Raw genomic sequence first — 20,364 nt, forward strand, 5'->3', positions numbered from 1 at the left:
ACCACTAGATGGTGGCACACTAGTTTGAGATTTGAAAGAACGAAAAGTATTTCAACGCAGCCTAGTTTTTGTTGTCAGTCATCCTGCTTTTTTTTAGTATTACATTGGGTGTAATTCCACTGTGGACCACTAGATGGTGGCACACTATTTAGCTTGAGATGGTATAAATTTGAAAGAACGAAAACAGGAAGTATTTCAGCACAGCCTTGTTTTTGTTCAGTCATCCTCTGTCATCCTGTTTTTTTTTTTATGCCTACAGAAAACATTCTATTGGGTGTAATTGCACTTTGAACCAGTAGATGGTGGCACACTATTTAGTTTGAGATGGTAAAAGTTTGAAAGAAGAATGAAAACAGGAAGTTTTTCAGCACAGCCTAGTTTTTGTTGTCATCCTGATTTTTTTATTCCTACAGAAAGCATTACATTGGGTGTAATTCCACTGTGTATTACTAGATGGTGGCACACTATTTTTCTTGAGATGGTATAAATGTGAAAGAACGAAAACAGGAAGTATTTCAGCACAGCCTATTCTTTGTTGTCAGTCATCCTCTGTCATCCTGTTTTTTATGCCTACAGAAAGCATTATATTGGGTGTAATTGCACTTTGAACCACTAGATGGTAGCACACTATTTAGTTTGAGATGGTAAAAATTTGAAAGTAGAAGAACAAAATCAGGAAGTATTTCAGCACAGCCTTTGTTTCAATTCATCCTGTGTCATCCTGTTTTTTATGCCTACATAAAGCAACTATATGTTAATTTTACAGTGTACTAATGATGTATAACATGAAATGATAAGTTAGTTTGGGAAAAAAACAAATGTTTGCTGTAAACAAATGACCGACAGGTGTTTTTTTTTTTTTTGCTTTGCAGGCTGCACGCTGTTCCTCTACGAGTCGGACGGTCGCTCGGGCATCGACCACACCAGCGTTCCCAAACACGCCCTGTGGGCCGAGAACGCCATCGTGCAGGCAGTGCCCGAACACCCCAAGAAGGATTTCGTCTTCTGCCTCAGCAACTCGGCCGGCGACGCCTTCCTCTTCCAGGTACACGAGCACGCCGCGCCTTTCCTGTGTAAATATGCACGCCATGTACCGCACGTTGGCGTGTTTAAAGGACGCGCTGCCACTGAGAATTGTCAGCGATGACAATTTGTCATTTGTATGCCGACACCTGTCACACTCACAAAATGGAGGACAAATCTTATTAGGCTGGTTGACCACTGCCCCGATCACGTTTCCTTAACCATACCACATTTGCATATCACATGACTTTTCAACAATAGATGTACAGTCCTCCAGTATCTTAGATTTGTTATTGTTGCACAATACTTTACTATATTTTCTTATATTCATATGACTTCCATCTTTGCACCCTTTTAGACGTCAGGCCAGACGGAGTTGGAGAACTGGATCACGGCGATCCACTCGGCGTGCGCCGCCGCGCTGGCCCGCCAGCACCACCGCGACGACACGGTGCGCCTGCTGCGTGCCGAGATCCGCAAGCTGGAGCAGAAGATCGACATGGACGAGAAGATGAAGAAGATGGGCGACATGCAGCTGTCCACCGTTACCGACGCCAAGAAGAGGAAGACCATCCTGGAGCAGGTAGGCGGGCGGCAGTTCTTCGTTGGCCGTCACACAAATTGCGTATTTGTTTTGGTCAGTGAAATGATTCGCCGCTGTTTGGCACCTCCTAAATTTAACTTTTTTGTTTTTGTAATTTTGATTTTAATTGTCAATTATGATTTTCAGGCATGTCTTTTCTCAAAATAAATGTCTTCAACCAACTTGTGAGCTTAAGGGATACTTGACTTTATAATAATAATAACAAAAATTATAGTAAAAATGTTAATTTTAGTCTTTGGTAATTAAATTAATGCATGAGCCTTTGGGGATGATTATAAATATGATTTTTAGATTTATTTTGATATTAAAAGGGATACTTGACTTATTTAGCCATTTTTGGCATTCAAACATGAATATTTTGCCTATAATAAATTTGATATTTTCATTATTTTTCATGTACAATTAGTACCTTTACAAACACATGTTGCAACTTGCTGTCAGCTGAAAATGACATCACAAGGGCTCAGGTTACCAATCACAGCTCAGCTTGTGAATGTCACTTGACCAAACCTAGAAAACAGGTGAGCTGTGAGCCCTTGTGATGTAATTTTCATTCGACAGCAAGATGCAAAATGTGTTTTTAAAGGTACTATTTGTAGGTGAAAAATAATGAAAGTATCAAATTAATTATAGACAAAATATTAACTTTTTCTTGCTGTAATGGGCTAAATAAGTGAAGTATCCCTTTAGGTTATAAATTAACATTTTCTGTCAAATTGATTATGATAAAAAAAATTGAAACATTCAGTAGGCAGAAAACGTCATTTAAAAAAATGTATTACATTTATTTTCATTTATTTTAATTTTCTTTTTATACAATTTAATTATTTAAATGACCTTTTTTAATTTATTTTTATTTTTTTATCAAAATTAATTTTATTGTATTTTTGTTTTTTTTATTTGAATTTGTACTTTTTTTTGTATTTTAAAATGTACGTTTACTTTGTAAATTATTTTTATTTCATTTACATTCATTTAAGCTTCTATTGGCATATAGAAATTTGTCTGAATTTAAAAGGCTTTTAAAATCTTTTCACGAATACCTCTACTTTTACATTTGTTTTGTGTCGCGTGTTGAGAAGTGCAGTACAAATTCACTTCATTATCATTATTTTGTGTGTTTCACCTCCCACGGCCCACCTTGCAATGCAAAGCACAGTCGGGGGCTTCATCATTTTCATTCTCATCCTCATCACTACTCCCACGTCTCGCCCATGGAGCGAGGCGCCATGTTCTTTTCTCGCCGTTGACGCGCCGTGGCCTTTTTGTCCCGTTCAGATCTTCCTGTGGGAGCAGAATCTGGAGCGTTTCCACATGGACCTGTTCCGCTGCCGCTGCTACCTGGCCAGCCTGCAAGGAGGCGAGCCGCCCAACCCCAAGCGCCTGCTGGGCTTCGCCTCGCGGCCCACCAAGCTGGCCATGGGACGTCTGGGGATCTTCTCCGTGTCCTCCTTCCATGCGCTGGTACCACTTACACGCGACAACATGACACAATTGAGAAAGTGGAAATTTACCAGGGCGGTACATGTCCAATAACGGGTTGGTGAAGCAGCATGTGGCTCTTTAGGTCAACAGTTCACATCCGGGAAAGAAGCGAATCTTGTCTGTTAAACAAAGAACATGCACACACGCACACATGGGAGTTTGAGGGTGTTGATTGGCAGATCAATATGAAATGTCCCCGAGGCACTTTCCCACCAAACCAGCTTAACTCACTCACTCTCTCGAACCCCCGTCTTTTCCTCCCTCCCACCCTCCATCCTTTTCCCTTGCCTTCCTTTGTCTCCTTATCTTCTGCACCCCCCGTTTCGCCCCCTCTTTCCTCCCCACTGTCTCACACTGTCAGACATCAACACACAATTGATTTTTTTTTTCGTCATCATCCGTTTTATTTGCAGACATAATTGTCAAGCTTTCAAATTCTTCCTGACGCTTTATGTTGTACCTTCATGTTGCCATGGTATTACTTTATTTTTAGATTTGTACACGGACTATTTTAGTTTTTCATATTTTATACAAACTCATTTTTATGTGTTTTTTTTTATTTTTAGTTTTCCTTTTGATATATATTTTATTTGTATTTATTAAATACATATAATTTTCTATACTTTTGTATGTTTTTATAAAAAATATATTTTTATATTTTTATACACTATTTTTTATATTCTATGCATCCTTTTTATTTTCTATAGGTATGTTCAATCCATATTTTTCATTAATAGCTTTCATTTTTAATATTTCTACACACAAATTCCTTTTAAATACACATTATTTTTTAAATATAAAATTTTCTGTACTTGCTGTTGAACTATTTATATATATATATATATATATATATATATATATATATATATATATATATATATATTTTTTTTTTTTTTTACTTTTTTTTTTTTTTTTTTTATACATTATTCTTCTGGAAATAATTGTAATGATAACAGTGCACATTATAAAGTAGTATTTTGCTTTTTGTGACTTCATTCTTCCTGAAAATCAATTATAGAGATGGTAATGGTAATAATAAAATATTGAATTATTGTAAAAAAGGAACATCTTAATTTACTTTTTTTTTTTTGCTGCTGAAAGTCTTGGCCAGGTCCCTCTTGAAAGAGAGGTTGTCAAACTTGGTTAAATAAAAGTTAAATGAAATGAAATTAAATAAATAAATTAATAATAATAACAATAATAATAATAATAATAATAATAAATGTGTCTACTATTCTGTCCAGTATTTGACATATTTAATTTTTCCCCTATAAAGTATGCATATTTTTCTTTGTTATAATAATACACATGATGTGTAGTATAAATCTGTCAAACTTGAATTTCGGAAAATTTAGCATTTGAGTCTTGCGTTCTCTCAGGTGTGTGCGCGCACGGAGATGGGCGTGAAGCGGCGCAGCCAGGCCACGCCTTCTCGCACCTTCAGCAAACGGCGAAGTCGCTTCTCGTCGCTGTGGGGGATCGACACCGCCTCCCGCAGGAAGTTGAAGGCGCAGCACCCCACCATCAGCCAGGTGGACCTTTTATCACCATGCTCAAATCTTAACCTGTGGAGTGCCTCGTAGTTGTCAATGTGCTCATTGTACGTCCTACATGTTAACAGGTGTTTGTTGGCGGCATCGAGGCGGCCAAAGCGCCCACGGAACCAACGTATGAAGACTCGGCAAGCGACAGATCTGTAAGACTTGAGTTGGTTTTGTCATATTTTCTGCACTTTTTGCCACAAATGCAAATTCATGTCACTAAAGTACAGTCATACCTTAAAAGTTTGTTTTTGATTTAAATAGTTGAGTTGAGTTAAAATAGTATGTCTGCTTTCATGCTTTTATTGTGAGAGCCACTTCCTCTTTTTGTTCCATTGACGTTGGTTTGATAGGCTTTACAAATAGGTAGCTTTTTGTGAAAAGGGCTTTGATTTAGATTCTGAAGACACTTTGACTGCTATTATTTTGGTAGGTGCAACTTCCTGTTTTTGTTGATAGATTTTTAGTCAGTGAATGAAGGGCTTTCAATTGAGCTATTCTGGAATGGGTTTAATGCTCTTACCACTTTTACTTTGGTAGGTGCCAGTTCTGGTTTTAGTTAATTGATTGAACTCTGTCGGCATATTGAACAGCTCTTTACAAAAGAAAAAAAAAAAAAAAAAGACTTTGATTTGGGTATTCTGTGGCCGGTTTAGTGCTGTTATTGCTTTTATTGTGGTAAGTTGCTACAACTTCCTGTTTTTGTTAAATTGCCTTAACTTGTTTGAATGCTCAGCCACGATTACTGGTTGGATTTGATTTCCACTTCTGTTTTTGTTCACATTCCAGTTGCATTGCTAGGACATTTATCGAGCACATTGAGCAGTGTTGTGAACAAAGGACGATATTACTGTCTGTTTTATTATTTTATTTTGGTAGTTTTTGCCATATCCTGTTTTTGTGCCATTCCTTTTGACTGATAGGCCTCTCAAAATGTAGCTTTCTGTTCTGAAGACGTAATATGCTACATTAGCTTCTCACGCTAACCACAGGCCTGGTTAGCTGCCGTACACACAAGTGGCTCCGGTCTAATCACATCTTTTCTTTTTTTTTTTCCCCGTCAAACTTACTGGAGCATCTGATGAGCCTTTGCGCGTGTTTAACGGCTTACAAGCATCTTCACTGCCCCGAGGCTAAAAGCAGCAGCGTGCCGCCATTTTCCAGATCCCTTTTGTATTTTTCTCTCATCTTTTTTATTATGGCTTATTATGGGGAACCACGACTGAACCCTTCCACATCCGAGAGCATTCCGTCTTTCGCTTGACGCTATCTGCCGGATTAAGTCTCTCGCTAACCACCCGGCGTCTGATCCACACGTAATGCAATTATTTCTATTCGCAGCCATCTTTTCAGCCTGTCAAACAGCACATCATCATCCCCCTTTTGGCACCTTCTCGTCTCCTCTTTTCCTTCGCTCGGGGCGAGCCACAGTTGACGACGGGTCTCGGAGGCTATCAACCGGCGGTCTTTGTCTGCCTGACAATCCCACTGAGGGACATTTTTGATCTCGTATCTTCACCTTACCTTTTGGAAAGGGCCCTGGAAACGCTAAAAATGATTCTAAAACGGTTGCTTCAAACCAAGATGGCTGACTTCCTGTGTGTTTGAAGGACATGGTTTTATCAGACTTTTTGTGCGTCTACTTGTGATAAACATGCCTTAACAAATTTCATGTTGCTAATTAAATTAAACTGGCTGTAGCGGATGAATTTTCAAGACTTTTGCGGCGCTAACAACAAAAGTTCTTTGCAGTTTGTGTAGTATACGTAGTTTAAATCTAGTAGCAGTTGGACAAAAAATTTGAAGAATGCCTTCAAATAGCGAAAATGGTCATGGCTGAACATTTTAACTCTTTTACTGCCACGCGTTATCCCCCACAAAAAAAAAAAAAAAAAAACCACAGTGCCAGCCGATTTCAAGCATTTTAACTCATCTTTCAAGGCAAACAGAATATTGTGTTCTGTTACTACATATACAACGTGGGTACCACATGAAAGATCGCATTTCATTCTTTCATGAAAGAAAAAAGTATGTTTCTACCTTATTCCATTCTTTAGTAATCACCATTTGAAAATAGGTCATTTGAGTGACACTGAGCGAAAATTGAAAAGATTAGGAGAAAACAAGATTTTTGTGTAAAGATACATTTTCTCCACAACAGTGACTTTGACACTAATATTTTTTGTTTAGTGATGCTCTGACAAAGGTTTTGATCATTCACGTCATCCTTAAAAACGTTCAATTTCATCAGATGTCATCAGATTCCGACATCTTTCATTGTAATTCCATACACCGGCAGCCCATTGAAAAGAGATACAATGCTGCCATCTGCTGGCCATAGTTAGTGGGTGCTATTGATTCCACAACCCATGGACCAGGCATTGCTGCACTTAGACGTTGCACTTCGCATTGATTAATTTAAAAAACAAAAAAAACATAGTTGTTATTTAACATTTATGGCAGCATACATCGGGATTTTACTAAACGTTAATAAATGTTTTTGGCCGTCAGAGTTAAAAAATAAAACCCAATCTGTAAAATTTTTAGGCCATGTTTGAAGGAATTCGGGAAATGTTTCAAAATGATTCTAAAATGGCCACCAAAAACCAAAATGGCAAACTTACCGTGTTTCCAGGCCTGTAACACACCGATGCTATAGTAGTACATCTGTGCGGATCGCTTCCAAATGGTCACAGCTGGTGGATTTTTCCCGGCTTTTTCGGCAAATCCCACTGACGGCGGAAGCATCTCACAGGGGCCAGATGGTGCTGAGCTGAGTTGATTGGCGGGGGGGCACTATGACCTGGGGGTGGTACCCTAAGTGGACACCCTCGTCTGTTGAAAATGTGTATCATCTACGGGGGAAAAGATGGTGGAAGCTGTCACCTGATATGATCGGAAAGCTCAGCATGTGTGAGGTCCTGTTGATGCCGATCGGGCTGCCAGATTGGCGCGCACGCACGCACGCACACACATGAGCTCAAAGCCACTTGGGAGCTCAAGGGGATCACAAATGAGATTTTGTAATTAGACCTCCAGATGCTTGAGACCACCAGCAGCTTCCATTGGCTCTATGAGATTAATATTCTCTGCTACATGTAAAAATGACTGTATATACTGGAGAGTATCTCCAAGCACCACAAGTCACTAATACACATATATATGTTTTCATTGGTCCTATTTTCAGAAGGAGAGGGAGAGCTCGGTGAAAAGTCTTCCCCAGCTGCCGCCTGACAATGACGTGTGGCTCCCAGAGAGCCTCCTGGCCCCCTCCTGGGTGTGCCTGCCCAGCGACCAGCCCGTCCTGGCCGTGGTGCAGCCCGGAGACACGGCGCTGGAGGTCCTGAGCGCCGTCTGCAAGGTGGTCATAAGAAGCCAAAAGTTTTAGGATGCATGTTGTGTTTCTTCAGAAGCATTTTTTTCAAGCTTGTTGTCCTCCTGCAGAAAAACAAACTGGACCCTTCCGGTCACTACTTGCGCTTGAAGGTGGCCGTGGACGACCGCACGCTCCTCTATGTGCCCAAATACGATGAGGACGTCTATGATGTGGTGAGACATTAAAATGTCATTATATCATTCATAATGTAACCATTTAAATGAATCTCTTCTTTCATTGGTTTTACATATACATTAAGGTGAAAATCCACACCTAATATATTGAAAATGATTACAAAATGTTTATTCCAGCTCTGATCCAGATTTGCCATTCGTCAACAGTGTAAACGGTCATATATTAAAATTGCATTTAGGATACTTAGAGGCTATTATCTTGATAATATGTCATCAGGTCATTTCACGTTTCTTTCATTGATTCAAAAGTCTTGATTTTTGCTTCTTTCTTACCTCATATTTTATTTTTTTAATAAATCATATTTTTATTAGTAGCCGTAATTGTCTACGTGAAAATATTTTTGTGATTTGCTAAATGAATTTTTTATTTGGTAAATACTGCCAATTCTCAAAATGTCACTGTCAAACTTTATTTGACTTTGAACAAAAATGTAAATGCCAAGTCAGAAGCTGATATAATCAAGTTCTGATCCAGATTTTCTATTCATCCAAAGTGTATACAATAAACATGTACATGTCACATTTAGCTCTTAGCATCTTGGTCAAATGTCATAAGGGTAATTTTATTGACTAAAAATGTCTTTTTTTTTTTAAAGAAGAGAAGAAAATGCTGCAAAATTGAACTATATATATATATATATATATATATATATATATATATATATATACATATATACATATACATATATAGCTAGCCTAAAAAAATACAACATGAAAATAATGGCAAAAACTGTATTTTACAGTATTATTATTATTATTATTATTATTATTATTATTATTATTATTATTATTATTTAGGTTCAGAAGTCATACACAATTCAATCCAGTTCTAATCCAGATTTGGCATTTGTTGACAATGTAAATGTCACATGTCAAAGTCCCATTGAACACTTTTAGACACTTAGAGCTCGGTTAAATGGATCAGACACGTCTCCTTCATTAAAATTCATCTGTACCGTGTGGGATAAATTATGCAAATGAGCGTGTTGTGCTTGTTATCTCGTAGACGAGCGACATCATACACCTCCATATTATTCCGTGGAGTTGTTGAAGCCTTATTTTCACCCTGACCTGGAATGCTCTTCATCCTCTTTGATCAAAATGTCACGCATATCACGTCCTCATTTCACATCTTGACACACGCACGCACACGCACACTGACCCCGCGACCTCTATTCACAATTGCTTTGTCAAGGATGTTGAATAAAAGATGAACCTCTTTCCAAGCGTGATGACCGTTTTTCTTGCTGTATTTCCAGCTGTACCGGGAGATCGAGATCTGCACCAAAGCCACCAGGCTGATCCAGTTCGACCGAGCTGAGTCGTGCACGCTGGGCTACGGTACGCCGGCCTCACCTCGCACAACACACTTGTTTCAAAACTGCGACAATGGATTGATTTTTAGAACGGTTGCTCGTTCGTGAGCGCTCTTGGTCTCTAGCGGATTGAATCGCTCCGTTTCGGCTGAACCACTCTGTGCCGAGCTCACTGGATTTTTTTTTTTTTTTTTTTTAGGGAAATAATAATTTGTTATATTTTATATATTTGGAAGTCGCAATGCAGCAGACACGTCCATGTCAAAATTTAGCAGTAATATACATATAATATACATAAACATATAAATACGTTCTATTTTAAATAAGTGTCCCAAAGACATATTTATGAGGTTATTTTTATGTTGTTGTTGTTTTTTTTTTTTTTCTATGCTAGAGCATACAGAAAGCTTTGATGCAGCCTCTCAACTGCAAAGAACGGTTGAAGAAATGGTAGTTATTACATAACTGGCCAGTAGGTGGAGCAGAGTAAAGGAGCTCAACCAGGACCATGTTGAAAAATGCTCAATTATTCACAATTCTAAATAGATTTGTGAATAATGGTGAAACTTAACTATATTCTAATGTAATTGCAAAATGGAAACAGATAGAAATATACTTTTTTCCCTGATGAAAGAAGAGACTAATCTTTCTTTTGGTAGGCTCCATGTTTTTATAGCAATAGAACACAATATTCTGTGGGCCTTGCAAAATCAGTCAAAATCCAGTAAAACTGGCTGGGAGTGAATGAGTTAATATGAAAAGAAAAATGCACGGAGCTGTCACCAATGTCTTACAAATGCAATTATGCCATCTAGTGGCAGAAAAATGACATCAACAATATCCTCTGACACCTGTAATTTCAAATCTCAGGTAGGGTTCCAGGGTATCAAATTAAGAGTTTTAAAACAATTCAGGTTTGAAACTAGGCTGTCAATTTAGGGTTTCAAGCCAGAGTTAAGATTTCAAGCCATTTTTTTAAGTAAGTGTTTCAAGCCGAGGTTAGTGGTTGAAAATAGAGTTTCAAGCCTGTGTCAGTGTTTCCAGTTCGAACCTCAAGCCCGTTTGTTGTTTCCCCGTCTTCTTCAGGTTTCTCCGTGTCCGTTCTGGACGAGGACGGCACCCAGCGGCTTCACATCACCGACGTCAAGGCGGACGGACTGGCCTTCGCTAAAGGTAACGAAACCAGCTAGCCCGGCATGACGCTAACCTGCCATCGTGCTGAGTCACACGCACACACGTCTGTTTGTGGGTCAGCCCGCATGTTCCACTGAGGAGGATACGCCGACACTGAAAGAGATCATGGAAGCAAACCAGGCCAGCACCGCAGGCTTTCCTCCAACCCGTCTCTCTTAATGTAGTCACAGAAACACACGTGCACGCGCACACGCACACGCACGCACGCCCGAGTCAGGCCCAGGGGCTTTATTTCTTTCAGTCCGATAAAGACTCCACTATACAGTGAACATTTCGTATTGTGGACAAGTAGGTCACAACTTGGGGCTAAATGTGTCATTTCATTTGGGTCAATGAAAAGCGTGTGAGTGTGCGCACAGGTGAGCTGTCTGTCTCTTTATTGGCTGCTAATTGACTGTCAATTAGGAGAGCAGGTGGTTTGAGGAGATGTTTGTGTTGCTGCATGTTGTGCTTCCAAACGTCAAGGCTGTAAAAGTAGGGTTTGGAGGCAGGGTTGGGGTTTCAACCAAAGGTAAGGATTTCAAGACAGGTTCAAAGTTGGCAGATGTAATTTGAGGTCCAGGTTTGAGCTTCAGTCGAGGTTTCAAGTTGGGATTTTTGTTTCAAGTAGTTGGGGTTCCAAGCAGGGTTATTATTATAGTTTTAGAATTTTTCATTTTAGTTAGTTTTTATTTCGTTTTGTTTTATTTTTTTTAAATTTAGTTAGTTTTAATTACTCCTCATGGGGGTTCTGTTAGTTTTTATTAGTTTTAGTTATTTAATAACTGCTTAGTTTTAGTTTAGTTTTAGTTAGTTTCAGTTTTAGTTTAAAAAACAAATGTGTATGACTTGTGCACAGTATTTAAAAAACACCATGGGACGATGTCATCTGAAGGTGCTTTTCTATTGGCTGCTGTGAGATGACGTAACGTCTGTGTGACACATTTTCATTCGTCCTTATTCTGGTCAAAGGGATACTCGACTTATTTAGCCCATTATAGCAATAAAAAGTTCATATTTTGTCTATAATTAATTTGATACTTTAATTATTTTTCACGTACAATTAGTACCTTTAAAAACATAATTTGCAACTTGCTGTCAACTGAAAATGACATCACAAGGGCTCAGGTAACCAATCACAGCTCAGCTTGTGAATGTCACATGGCCAAACCTAGAAAACAGGTGATGAAATATCCCTTTAATAAATGCTGAGTTTTTTTTTTTTTTTTTTGTTTTTTGTTTTTTAAATTGTGGATTACTTGTGCGCAATTAAAAAAAAAAAAAAACATAAAAAAAGCACCATGGGCTCAGGTAACCAATCACAGCTCACCTATTTTCTAGGTTTGGTCATGTGACATTCACAAGCTGAGCTGTGATTGGTTACCTGACCCTTGTGTTGTCATTTTCAGTTGACAGCAAGTTGCAAAATGTGTTTTTAAAAGGTATTAATTGTACATGAAAAATAATGAAAATATCAAATTTATTTTAGGCTAAATATTAATGTTTGATGACAAAAATGGCTAAATAAGTCAAGTATCCTTTTTAATATCAAAATAAATCTAAAAATCATATTTATAATCATCCCCAAAGGCTTATGCATTAATTTAATTCCCAAAGACTAAAATTGACATTTTTGCAGAAATGTTTATAATTTTTGCTATAATAGTTATTTTTAGTTAGTTTTGTAAACATAAAATGTAGTTGCAGTTAGTTTTCATTTTTTTAAAAGTACTTTTATTTTATTTCGTTAACGAAATTAAAGTAGGCTTTCATGTCTGACTCAGGGTTTCAAAGTAGGGTATCAATTTAGGATTGTTTCAAACAATGGTTAAGATTAGGGTTTTGAATTAGTTTTTCAGGTTTAAAGTCAGTTTGGTTGTCAAACTCAGTTTATGGTTTAAAAGTTCCAAGTCAGGAATCAGATTACGGTTTCAAGCAAGTGTTAGCATTCGTGTTAGCGTTAGCATTAGCATGCAGCAAACGTGTATGTAATCCAGCCTGGATATGTTTCTGGCACCTCCTGAAATCTTTTTCGTCTCCCGCAAGGCGTCCGAGCCGGCGACGAGATCCTGCTTCTGAACGGCAAGCCGGCCGCCGCCCTGCAGATGGACGACATGCGGGCGGCATTCGCCTGCCAGGCCTTGACGCTGAGCGTGGGCGCCGTACCCCGCCTGGACCCTGCCGCCTTATGCCCGCCGCCGCCACCCCGACGCTCTGACGCCGAGCCCGCCGCCGCCTCCTCCGCTACGGACATCTTCTCGCAGAGTCAAGGTCGGGAAGTCTTTGAAAATGTGTCTGTGTAGTCGTGTATTTGAGGGATGGCGTTTAACACAGCTGAGTGCACCGGAATGCTAATTGACGCTAACCTGGCACAAAGAGGTAGCTGACGACATTGTTGCTGCTGTTTTGGTTAACAAAAATATTTTCAAGATGTTTAGATTAGGTTTTCGAGTTCAGATTCCAAGTTAGGAATGTAATTTAAATTATATTCCATGTGCTTGTAGTCATGCATAAGTGAGACGTTTGATTTTTCTGACCTTCCAGATGGTTTCTTGAAAGCGACGTGGCAGCTAATGCTAATTAGATACCTGTCCTCTTCATCCACGCGCAAGGGCACCGATTTTTATTCTTTCTTTTTTTTATTTCATAATGAGCATGCAGGGAGCTCATGAATATTCATGGGATGCTGTCACATGTCAGGACAGACGGGGGTAAACATTCCAGCTGGAAGTTATTTACTCATTACGAGGAACGATGAAGCCCAAAAGGAGGGAATTGTAGCTGATGATGGCCCCATTGCCCGAACCAAAAAAAGAGATGCCACATGCACATTGTTATATTTTTTGTGTGCTGGTTCCATAGAGGCCATCCTGGACGACGTGTCGGGCCTGACTGTAGATGACGGCTTGGACGAGGGGGTGCCACAGAGTCCAGGCGATCCTCCCGAAGAGAAGATCCACGCACAGAAGGTACGACGTATAGCCCCTTTCACGCAGACTACGTTAGCATGTCCGCTGATGCGTAAAATCACACCCGGATGCATCTAGCATCATTCCTAGCCATACATGTCTGAAAAAAAGGCAAAAATAGAGCTTAGAACCCACCATCATGCCGCTACGACGAGGCGCTCTAATGTAAAGCGGTCTCACAAGCCTAAACTTGGTTTTATGTCCCATGAGGCGATATCTAAAAGCTACCATCTACCCCCGCCCGCATCGGCACTTCTCAGTGTGAAGTGCATGCACTCGCAGCTGACAATGAGTCACTCTAAGTTAGTTTTTTTTCTCCCCTTACTTTTTTCTCTTTTGGAGTTATCCCATTTCTCACAGTGACGTGCGCACACTCACTGCAGACAATGAGGCGCTGACAGACAGGTGTGAGACGACGAGCGTACGATTTAGCAATCAAGCGGCCGTCGCCTCTCATCAGCGCGTCGGCATTGTGATTGATGGTGGTTGATAGCAGAACAGCGGCAGACCTCTTTGCCTCTTTCCCCGGATACGCTTGTCACCTCGGTCCCCTCTGTTGCCATGGTGACAGCGCTTACCTCAGTGGACTTTTTTTTTTTTTTTTTGATTTTTAAATGAAGCTATTGAAAGGTTAAATGTGAGAGGATGAAGGACAAAACAAATGTTGCGCTATGCTCGTCATACCATGCTAAAGCTAACAGTATATGTAAACGGTGTGTTCAAATGAGACTTTAAAATTGTTGAGCCTCCCCTTGACTGCTCATTAGCATAACGGATTTGGGAATTTGGATGCTGTCTGTCAACAAACAAAATCCTGGCAAATGTCTTCCTCACCCCCTGCCACCCCCACCCCTTTACAATTTTGTCTCTCCAGCCCCTGCTTTTTCTCACCTCATCTCACCCCGGCGGCAAAGGCGGGACCGTTTTTAATTATCCCGACGCTGTCGTCGCTTCATTGTGTCATTTAGCGCAGACAAAACGGGTGTCTGCAGCCACGGAGAGCTTCATTATTTTAGACAAAAGCGCCGCCGCCGCCTACAAATGTGATAACCAGGGGAAGAGGGGGGGGGGGGAAACGACACTTGGGATAACAGCAATCATGAAGATGATGATAGTGCTGATTGTCGTCGTCCCCAGAGGAGAAAATGTCAGTCTGCTTGTCATTTCTGTACTTTTTTTTTTTTTTTTTTTCACCTGCAGGCTTATAAAACAAAAAATGTGATTTAAGTGTCCAAGTGGGTGTGGTTTGTCCTTAATGACAGACATTACTTCCTTACTGTCTTTAGCTCGTGTAAAATCTCACTTCATTATTGTTAATATTTTTAGAACATTTTTTTTTAATCACTCTCATATCCAATCATGCCCGTTGATTACTATCACAGTCTGGCCACTAGAGGGAGGTGTGTCTTCATGAATGAATTTTGCTGCACAATAACTCCCATTTAATAATCCTTACATATTGTGACCTCATTTCAGAATAGTTATTTAAAAAAAAAAGCAATCTCATATCTATTTGGTGTTTGTAAAAGTTCTTCAATTATGTTTAAAAAATGTTCAAAAATTGCCAGGTAGTCATCTAAAATAGTGATCCAAAGTTGATTTTTCTTTTTCACTCATTTACTCCCAAAAACGTATAAATATGTTCTATTTTAAATGTCCCAAAGATATATTTCTACATTGTTTTTTGTCATGTTAGAGCATACAGAAGGCTTTGATGCAGCCTCTGGACGGCAGAGAACGGTTGAAGCAATGGTAGTTATTACAAAAATGGCCAGCAGGTGGCAGCCGAGTATAAGATATCAAACCAGGGCCATGTTACAAATTAGCTGATTTCCCCACAGTTCTAAACACATTTGTGAATAATGATGAAACTTAGCTATATTCTAATGCTAATTGCTGCAAAACGGAAACAGATAGAAATATTTTTATTTTTTGCTGATGAAAGAAGAGACTCCAATCTTCCATGTTTTCATAGCAATAGAACGCAATATTCTGTGGGCCTTGCAAAATTAGTCAAAATCCAGTAAAACAGCTGGGAGAGAAGGGGAAAATGGCTGTGAGGGAATGAGTTAATTTGATCTCAGTGGCCAAATAAATGCCCTTTCTCTAATTTTGTCAAACAGTTTAATAATGCCACACTCAAAAATAAAAAAGGAACAAAAAATAATAATTTTCCCTACTTTGTAAAATATTTTGAATCTATGAGAAAAATCAGTTACCCAATCAAGTGGCTTCAAAAAAAAAAAAAAAAAAAAAAAAAGTCTTAGTCATCTTGATCAAGTGTGCACTTGTTGTGAGCAAACGTTTACATATTTAATACACGTCAATCCAAAAGAGCTGGCATATGTTATGCGTAACTAATCTCTGTTTATCCCACTTTTCGCTGGCGGGCGCAGCAGCGATGGCGACAGGTTGGCGCTTGCTTCCAAGCTCCTCCCTCCAAAACTGTACTTCAGCTTCCACACACACGCACACGGTACACGCACACTCGTTCCATAGCCGCCGGGCGTTTTAAGAGAAAAGATGCACGGGACCTGCTGGCGGGATAAGGTAACACTCTGTCAAGACTCTTTACCCGTTTTATTTCCACGCATGGCTTAATTTGCAGCATTTATGTTTTCATTTTGTTTTTGAAACGGGTGGTCCTCCGACTGGCCCGTTATGCTAATGAGCTGTCACAGAGACCCTCGCACACGCGTGCATCAGTCAATTGGAATTAAGGCGTGCTTCTGTGATGATTACATAACCGTGTGTGTTTGTGTGTGAGACGTGCAGGACCAGGTGTGGTCTGTGCAGGTTGTGGAGACTTTGGAATGAAGAAAAAAAAAAAAAACTCCACAAGGACAATATCAGGAACAGTTTGTTAGTTTTCAAATGGGGTTGTGCAAAAATGAGGATGTTTATCTTTAAAGGAACAGTTAAAAAATGACTTTTCCTTCAAGGTAGTTCTTCTTCCCGTTGGTTGATGTGACAGTGAGATTATGCAAAAGCGACCGATTGGACCTTCAGGAAAGTTTCTCTCAGTGTGATGATGGGGCAAGGGAAAAACATGTTTTTATAAATGCAGGTCTGGATTGGGGACTATTGTCTCATAGCGCAACATAATGACATAAATCAGACGTTGTTCAATATACATCCACCAAGCAACTTGTGTTGTAATGACTTTGTTATACAAAATGACTAAATGGACCTCTGGAAAAACTTTTTGGTGACGGGTCAAGGAAAAAAAAATAATCACAATTTGTTTTGGTTGCAGATCTGGGATGAGCCTTTGTAGAGGCGTGAAACTTAATGACACACTTTAGTGCTGATCCAATCAATCTTTGATCTGCTTTGTTGTTGCTGTCAGTCGTGCTTACATAAGCAAGTGAGCGTATGCGCTTCCTTCCTTTCCCTCCTCCCTTCTGCCTCCTCCTCCTCAACTCACGGAGACGCTTCTGCTTCTTCTCGACTTGCTTGCTGCACCTCGCAGTGGGACGCGGGTTTCCTTTTTGTTGCTGCCGGACTTGAAGGCTTTTGGACTTTTATTTTGGGACGGATGCTTGAGACGCGATCCGAGCGTCAGCATGTCCGTTTTCAGGACATCCAAGAGGAGGACGAGGCTGAGCTCCAAGTGGGCGTCCAAGTTGGTCCGTGATGTTTTGCACCTGGTGAGCTGCGCCGTGTTTGTGCCGAGCGCTCGTTTTGTTTCTGGTTATGTGACGATGATTGCATTGTTGCGGGCGGGCGTTAGCTCGTCGCTAAATGGGGTGCAGCAGCTGGCGGCGGAGCGGTGTCTCCGTGTCGCGCCCACATCTGTCTCTCTGCACCACCTGCCATCTGTCGCTCCGTTGACGGGCGTTCATCTGTCTGCTCAGGCTCACACCTCATTTTAGGGAGTCATACGTTCTGGTGTAGTCCTCACTTGAATGAGGCATTTGCTGTGACCTCGCCTGAGAAAGGCATACACTTTAGTTTTCACTTAAAGAGGAGGTTATACGCGTTGGTCAGATCCCACTTAAGGGAGGCATACAATCTGGTTAATAACCTCACTTAACATTATGTTTTCAACTTTAGTGAAGGAAGTCATACATGCTTGTTTCAACCTTATTTAACCATGTTTCTGACCTCACTTAAGGGAGCCGTACACTGTTTTAAAATGTGTTCAAGAATGTTATGCACGCCTTTTTTAAGGGAGTCATACACACTGCTTTCGACCACAAGGGAGTCATTCACTAATTTAGACCTCACGGGAGTCATACACAGTTTTAAGTTGTGTATTGTAGGCCTTGTTTAAGGGAGTCATACACACTAGGGAGTTTTGACATTCACAAATTTAGACCTCACTCAAGGGAGTCATACACTAATTTAGACCTCACGGGAGTCATACACAGTTTTAAGTTGTGTATTGTAGGCCTTAAGGGAGTCATACACACTAGGGAGTTTCGGCATTCACAAATTTAGACCTCACTCAAGGGAGTCATACACTGGTTTAAACATTGGTTAAGAGCCGTATGCTCTCTGCTGCAGGCCTCCTTTAAGGGAGTCATACACACTGCTTTCGACCACAAGGGAGTCATTCACAAATGTAGATGTCACACACTGGTTTCAGTTACACTAAAGGGGGTTGTACACCGTTTTTTACCTATGACCGAGTTTAAGGGAGTCATACACTCTAATGTAGATCTCACTTAAGAGTGGCCTACTCTTAGGTAGGGGATTCATACACTCTAATATATGCCATGTTGAAGGGAGTCATACACTCTGGTTTCACTAGTCTCATTTAAGGGAGATATACACTCAGTTTTGTCTCTTTGACATGGGCTTGTCGATTAGCTTGCCTGTTTGTTGTGGTTTACTCGTGGAGGAACAACACGGGATGCATGTATGATCCCTATCTGTGTGTGTGTGTTTATGCATGCGTCCAGATGTGTCAGTGCTGCCAAACGGGTTTGAACGCCACCACGGAAAATGGGCTTTGTCGTTGGCGTGCCGCCGACGAGCGACGAGGCGTGCAATTTGCTTAGACGGGTCTGTTCCCACCTCCGCAGCCCGTCTGTCACTCTTAATTGTATCCCGCCTGGATACATCGCATTTAAAGCTCGACACTTTGTACAAAGGTCAATGGCGACACTCTGGTTTCAGTCTTATTTCATGGAGTCATACACTCTGATTTAAACCTTGCTTAAAGGTGTCATAACGTGCTAATTTGCACCTTGTTTAAAGGTGTCATACTTTGGTTAAGGCCGTATTTAAGAAAATCATACACCGCTTTAGATGTTGCATGAGGACTTCAACACTGGTTGAACAGTGTCATATGCTTAAGGGATTCATACGTTACTTTAGCAGTTGCTGAAAGTGGTCATACATTGATTTAGATGACGCTACATGGTTCACATAAACAAATCATACACTAGTTTAGACCTTGGGTAAGAGGGTCATACATTCCTTGAGACTGGATAAGGGAGTCATACATTGCTTTAAACGTTGCTTAAGGTATTCATACTATTTGGTTTAGACCTTGCGTGTGTCATACTGTCTGGTTTAGACCAGGTGAGTAAATATTATTTTTAACGTTGCTTCAGGTAGTCATACACCAGTTTAGACATTTTTCAGGGAGTCATACATTATAATTTAGGCCTTGCTTCAGGGGACTAAATAGTCTGGTTTGAACCTTATTTTAGAGGCATATACACTTATCTTCAACCTCACCTAAGGCACTCAATCCTATGGTTTAGATTAGGGGTGTGAATTGCCTAGTACCTGACGATTCGATTCGTATCACGATTCACAGGTCACGATTCGATTCGATACCAATTAATCCCGATACGAATTTATAAGTCGATTGTTGCGATTTTTTTTCATTCAAATTTAGAAAATACTAATCAGTAAGCTTGTAGAGTGTAAGATTTATATGAAAATGTATTATTTATTTATCTGAAATTTCAGTCTTATAGAGGTTGTAATCTGTTTCATGTTTGAACAGCATTAAAATAAAATATTAAGGCTTAATGTTCCGTTCATATAACATTCTTCCATGCTCAAGGTGTGAATCCTAAAAAAAAAAAAATCGATTCTGCCGATTATTGAATCGATTCGAGAATCGCGCGATGTAGTATCGCGATATATCGCCGAATCGATTTTTTTAACACCCCTAGTTTAGATCTATAGGGAGTCATACACTTTGACTTCAGTCTTACAAATGGGACTCATATGTTCCCATTTAAGGCCTCAGTATGCTTCTGCGAGAGGCTCGCGTGGAGGCGTCACGTTGGAGCTCCGCTCGTGCGTTTGCCTTCCGACTTGTGCGCAATACACATCATAATACACATCGGTGTCTGCTGGAGTTTCACACCAAGTCCCGCTGTCGCTATGGCTGGGCCGCCACAGAGTGGCGATTCCTCTGCATTTTATGATGAATTCAGGAAGTTCAATTTAATTCAGAAACACGAAACAAAGCCGGGGGGAGAGTAAGTTCATCACCGTGGCAATTAATTATTGCCAATTTGCACCGGTGTCGGCCGTAAACTCTCCAAAACACAACAGCCGTGCACTTAGCGAACACAGTTTTTTATTTTTTTATTTTTTGTTATTGTTGTTTTCCGCCTCTCGTCCCAGGCACATATCCACATGCACAGCCGTGGTCTCCGAGCAGGGAAGTCGATTTGCGCCGCCAGTTGCCTTCACGGAAACTATCTGGGCGG

General features: G+C 40.2%; 1 protein-coding gene across 5 annotated transcripts in view; it reads left to right on the forward strand.

Annotated features, from left to right (window-relative positions):
• tiam1a (TIAM Rac1 associated GEF 1a) overlaps positions 1 to 20,364 on the forward strand; it is a 36,720-nt gene that overhangs the window by 7,660 nt on the left and 8,696 nt on the right. For 2 of the 5 annotated variants that reach the window (XM_077505858.1, XM_077505859.1), the window contains exons 7-17: positions 873 to 1,045; positions 1,382 to 1,606; positions 2,906 to 3,091; positions 4,492 to 4,644; positions 4,734 to 4,808; positions 7,841 to 8,014; positions 8,098 to 8,202; positions 9,483 to 9,564; positions 10,626 to 10,712; positions 12,759 to 12,983; positions 13,575 to 13,681. In XM_077505858.1, coding sequence (XP_077361984.1) covers positions 873 to 1,045; positions 1,382 to 1,606; positions 2,906 to 3,091; positions 4,492 to 4,644; positions 4,734 to 4,808; positions 7,841 to 8,014; positions 8,098 to 8,202; positions 9,483 to 9,564; positions 10,626 to 10,712; positions 12,759 to 12,983; positions 13,575 to 13,681 — 1,592 coding nt within the window. Of the gene's footprint in view, positions 1 to 872; positions 1,046 to 1,381; positions 1,607 to 2,905; positions 3,092 to 4,491; positions 4,645 to 4,733; positions 4,809 to 7,840; positions 8,015 to 8,097; positions 8,203 to 9,482; positions 9,565 to 10,625; positions 10,713 to 11,155; positions 11,245 to 12,758; positions 12,984 to 13,574; positions 13,682 to 16,164; positions 16,232 to 17,152; positions 17,332 to 20,364 lie in introns of those variants that run through there. The other 3 variants (XM_077505860.1, XM_077505863.1, XM_077505862.1) reach the window with 3 other exon arrangements.

This window comes from Festucalex cinctus, chromosome 18 (assembly GCF_051991245.1).
Source record: "Festucalex cinctus isolate MCC-2025b chromosome 18, RoL_Fcin_1.0, whole genome shotgun sequence".
NCBI classification, from domain to species: domain Eukaryota; kingdom Metazoa; phylum Chordata; class Actinopteri; order Syngnathiformes; family Syngnathidae; genus Festucalex; species Festucalex cinctus.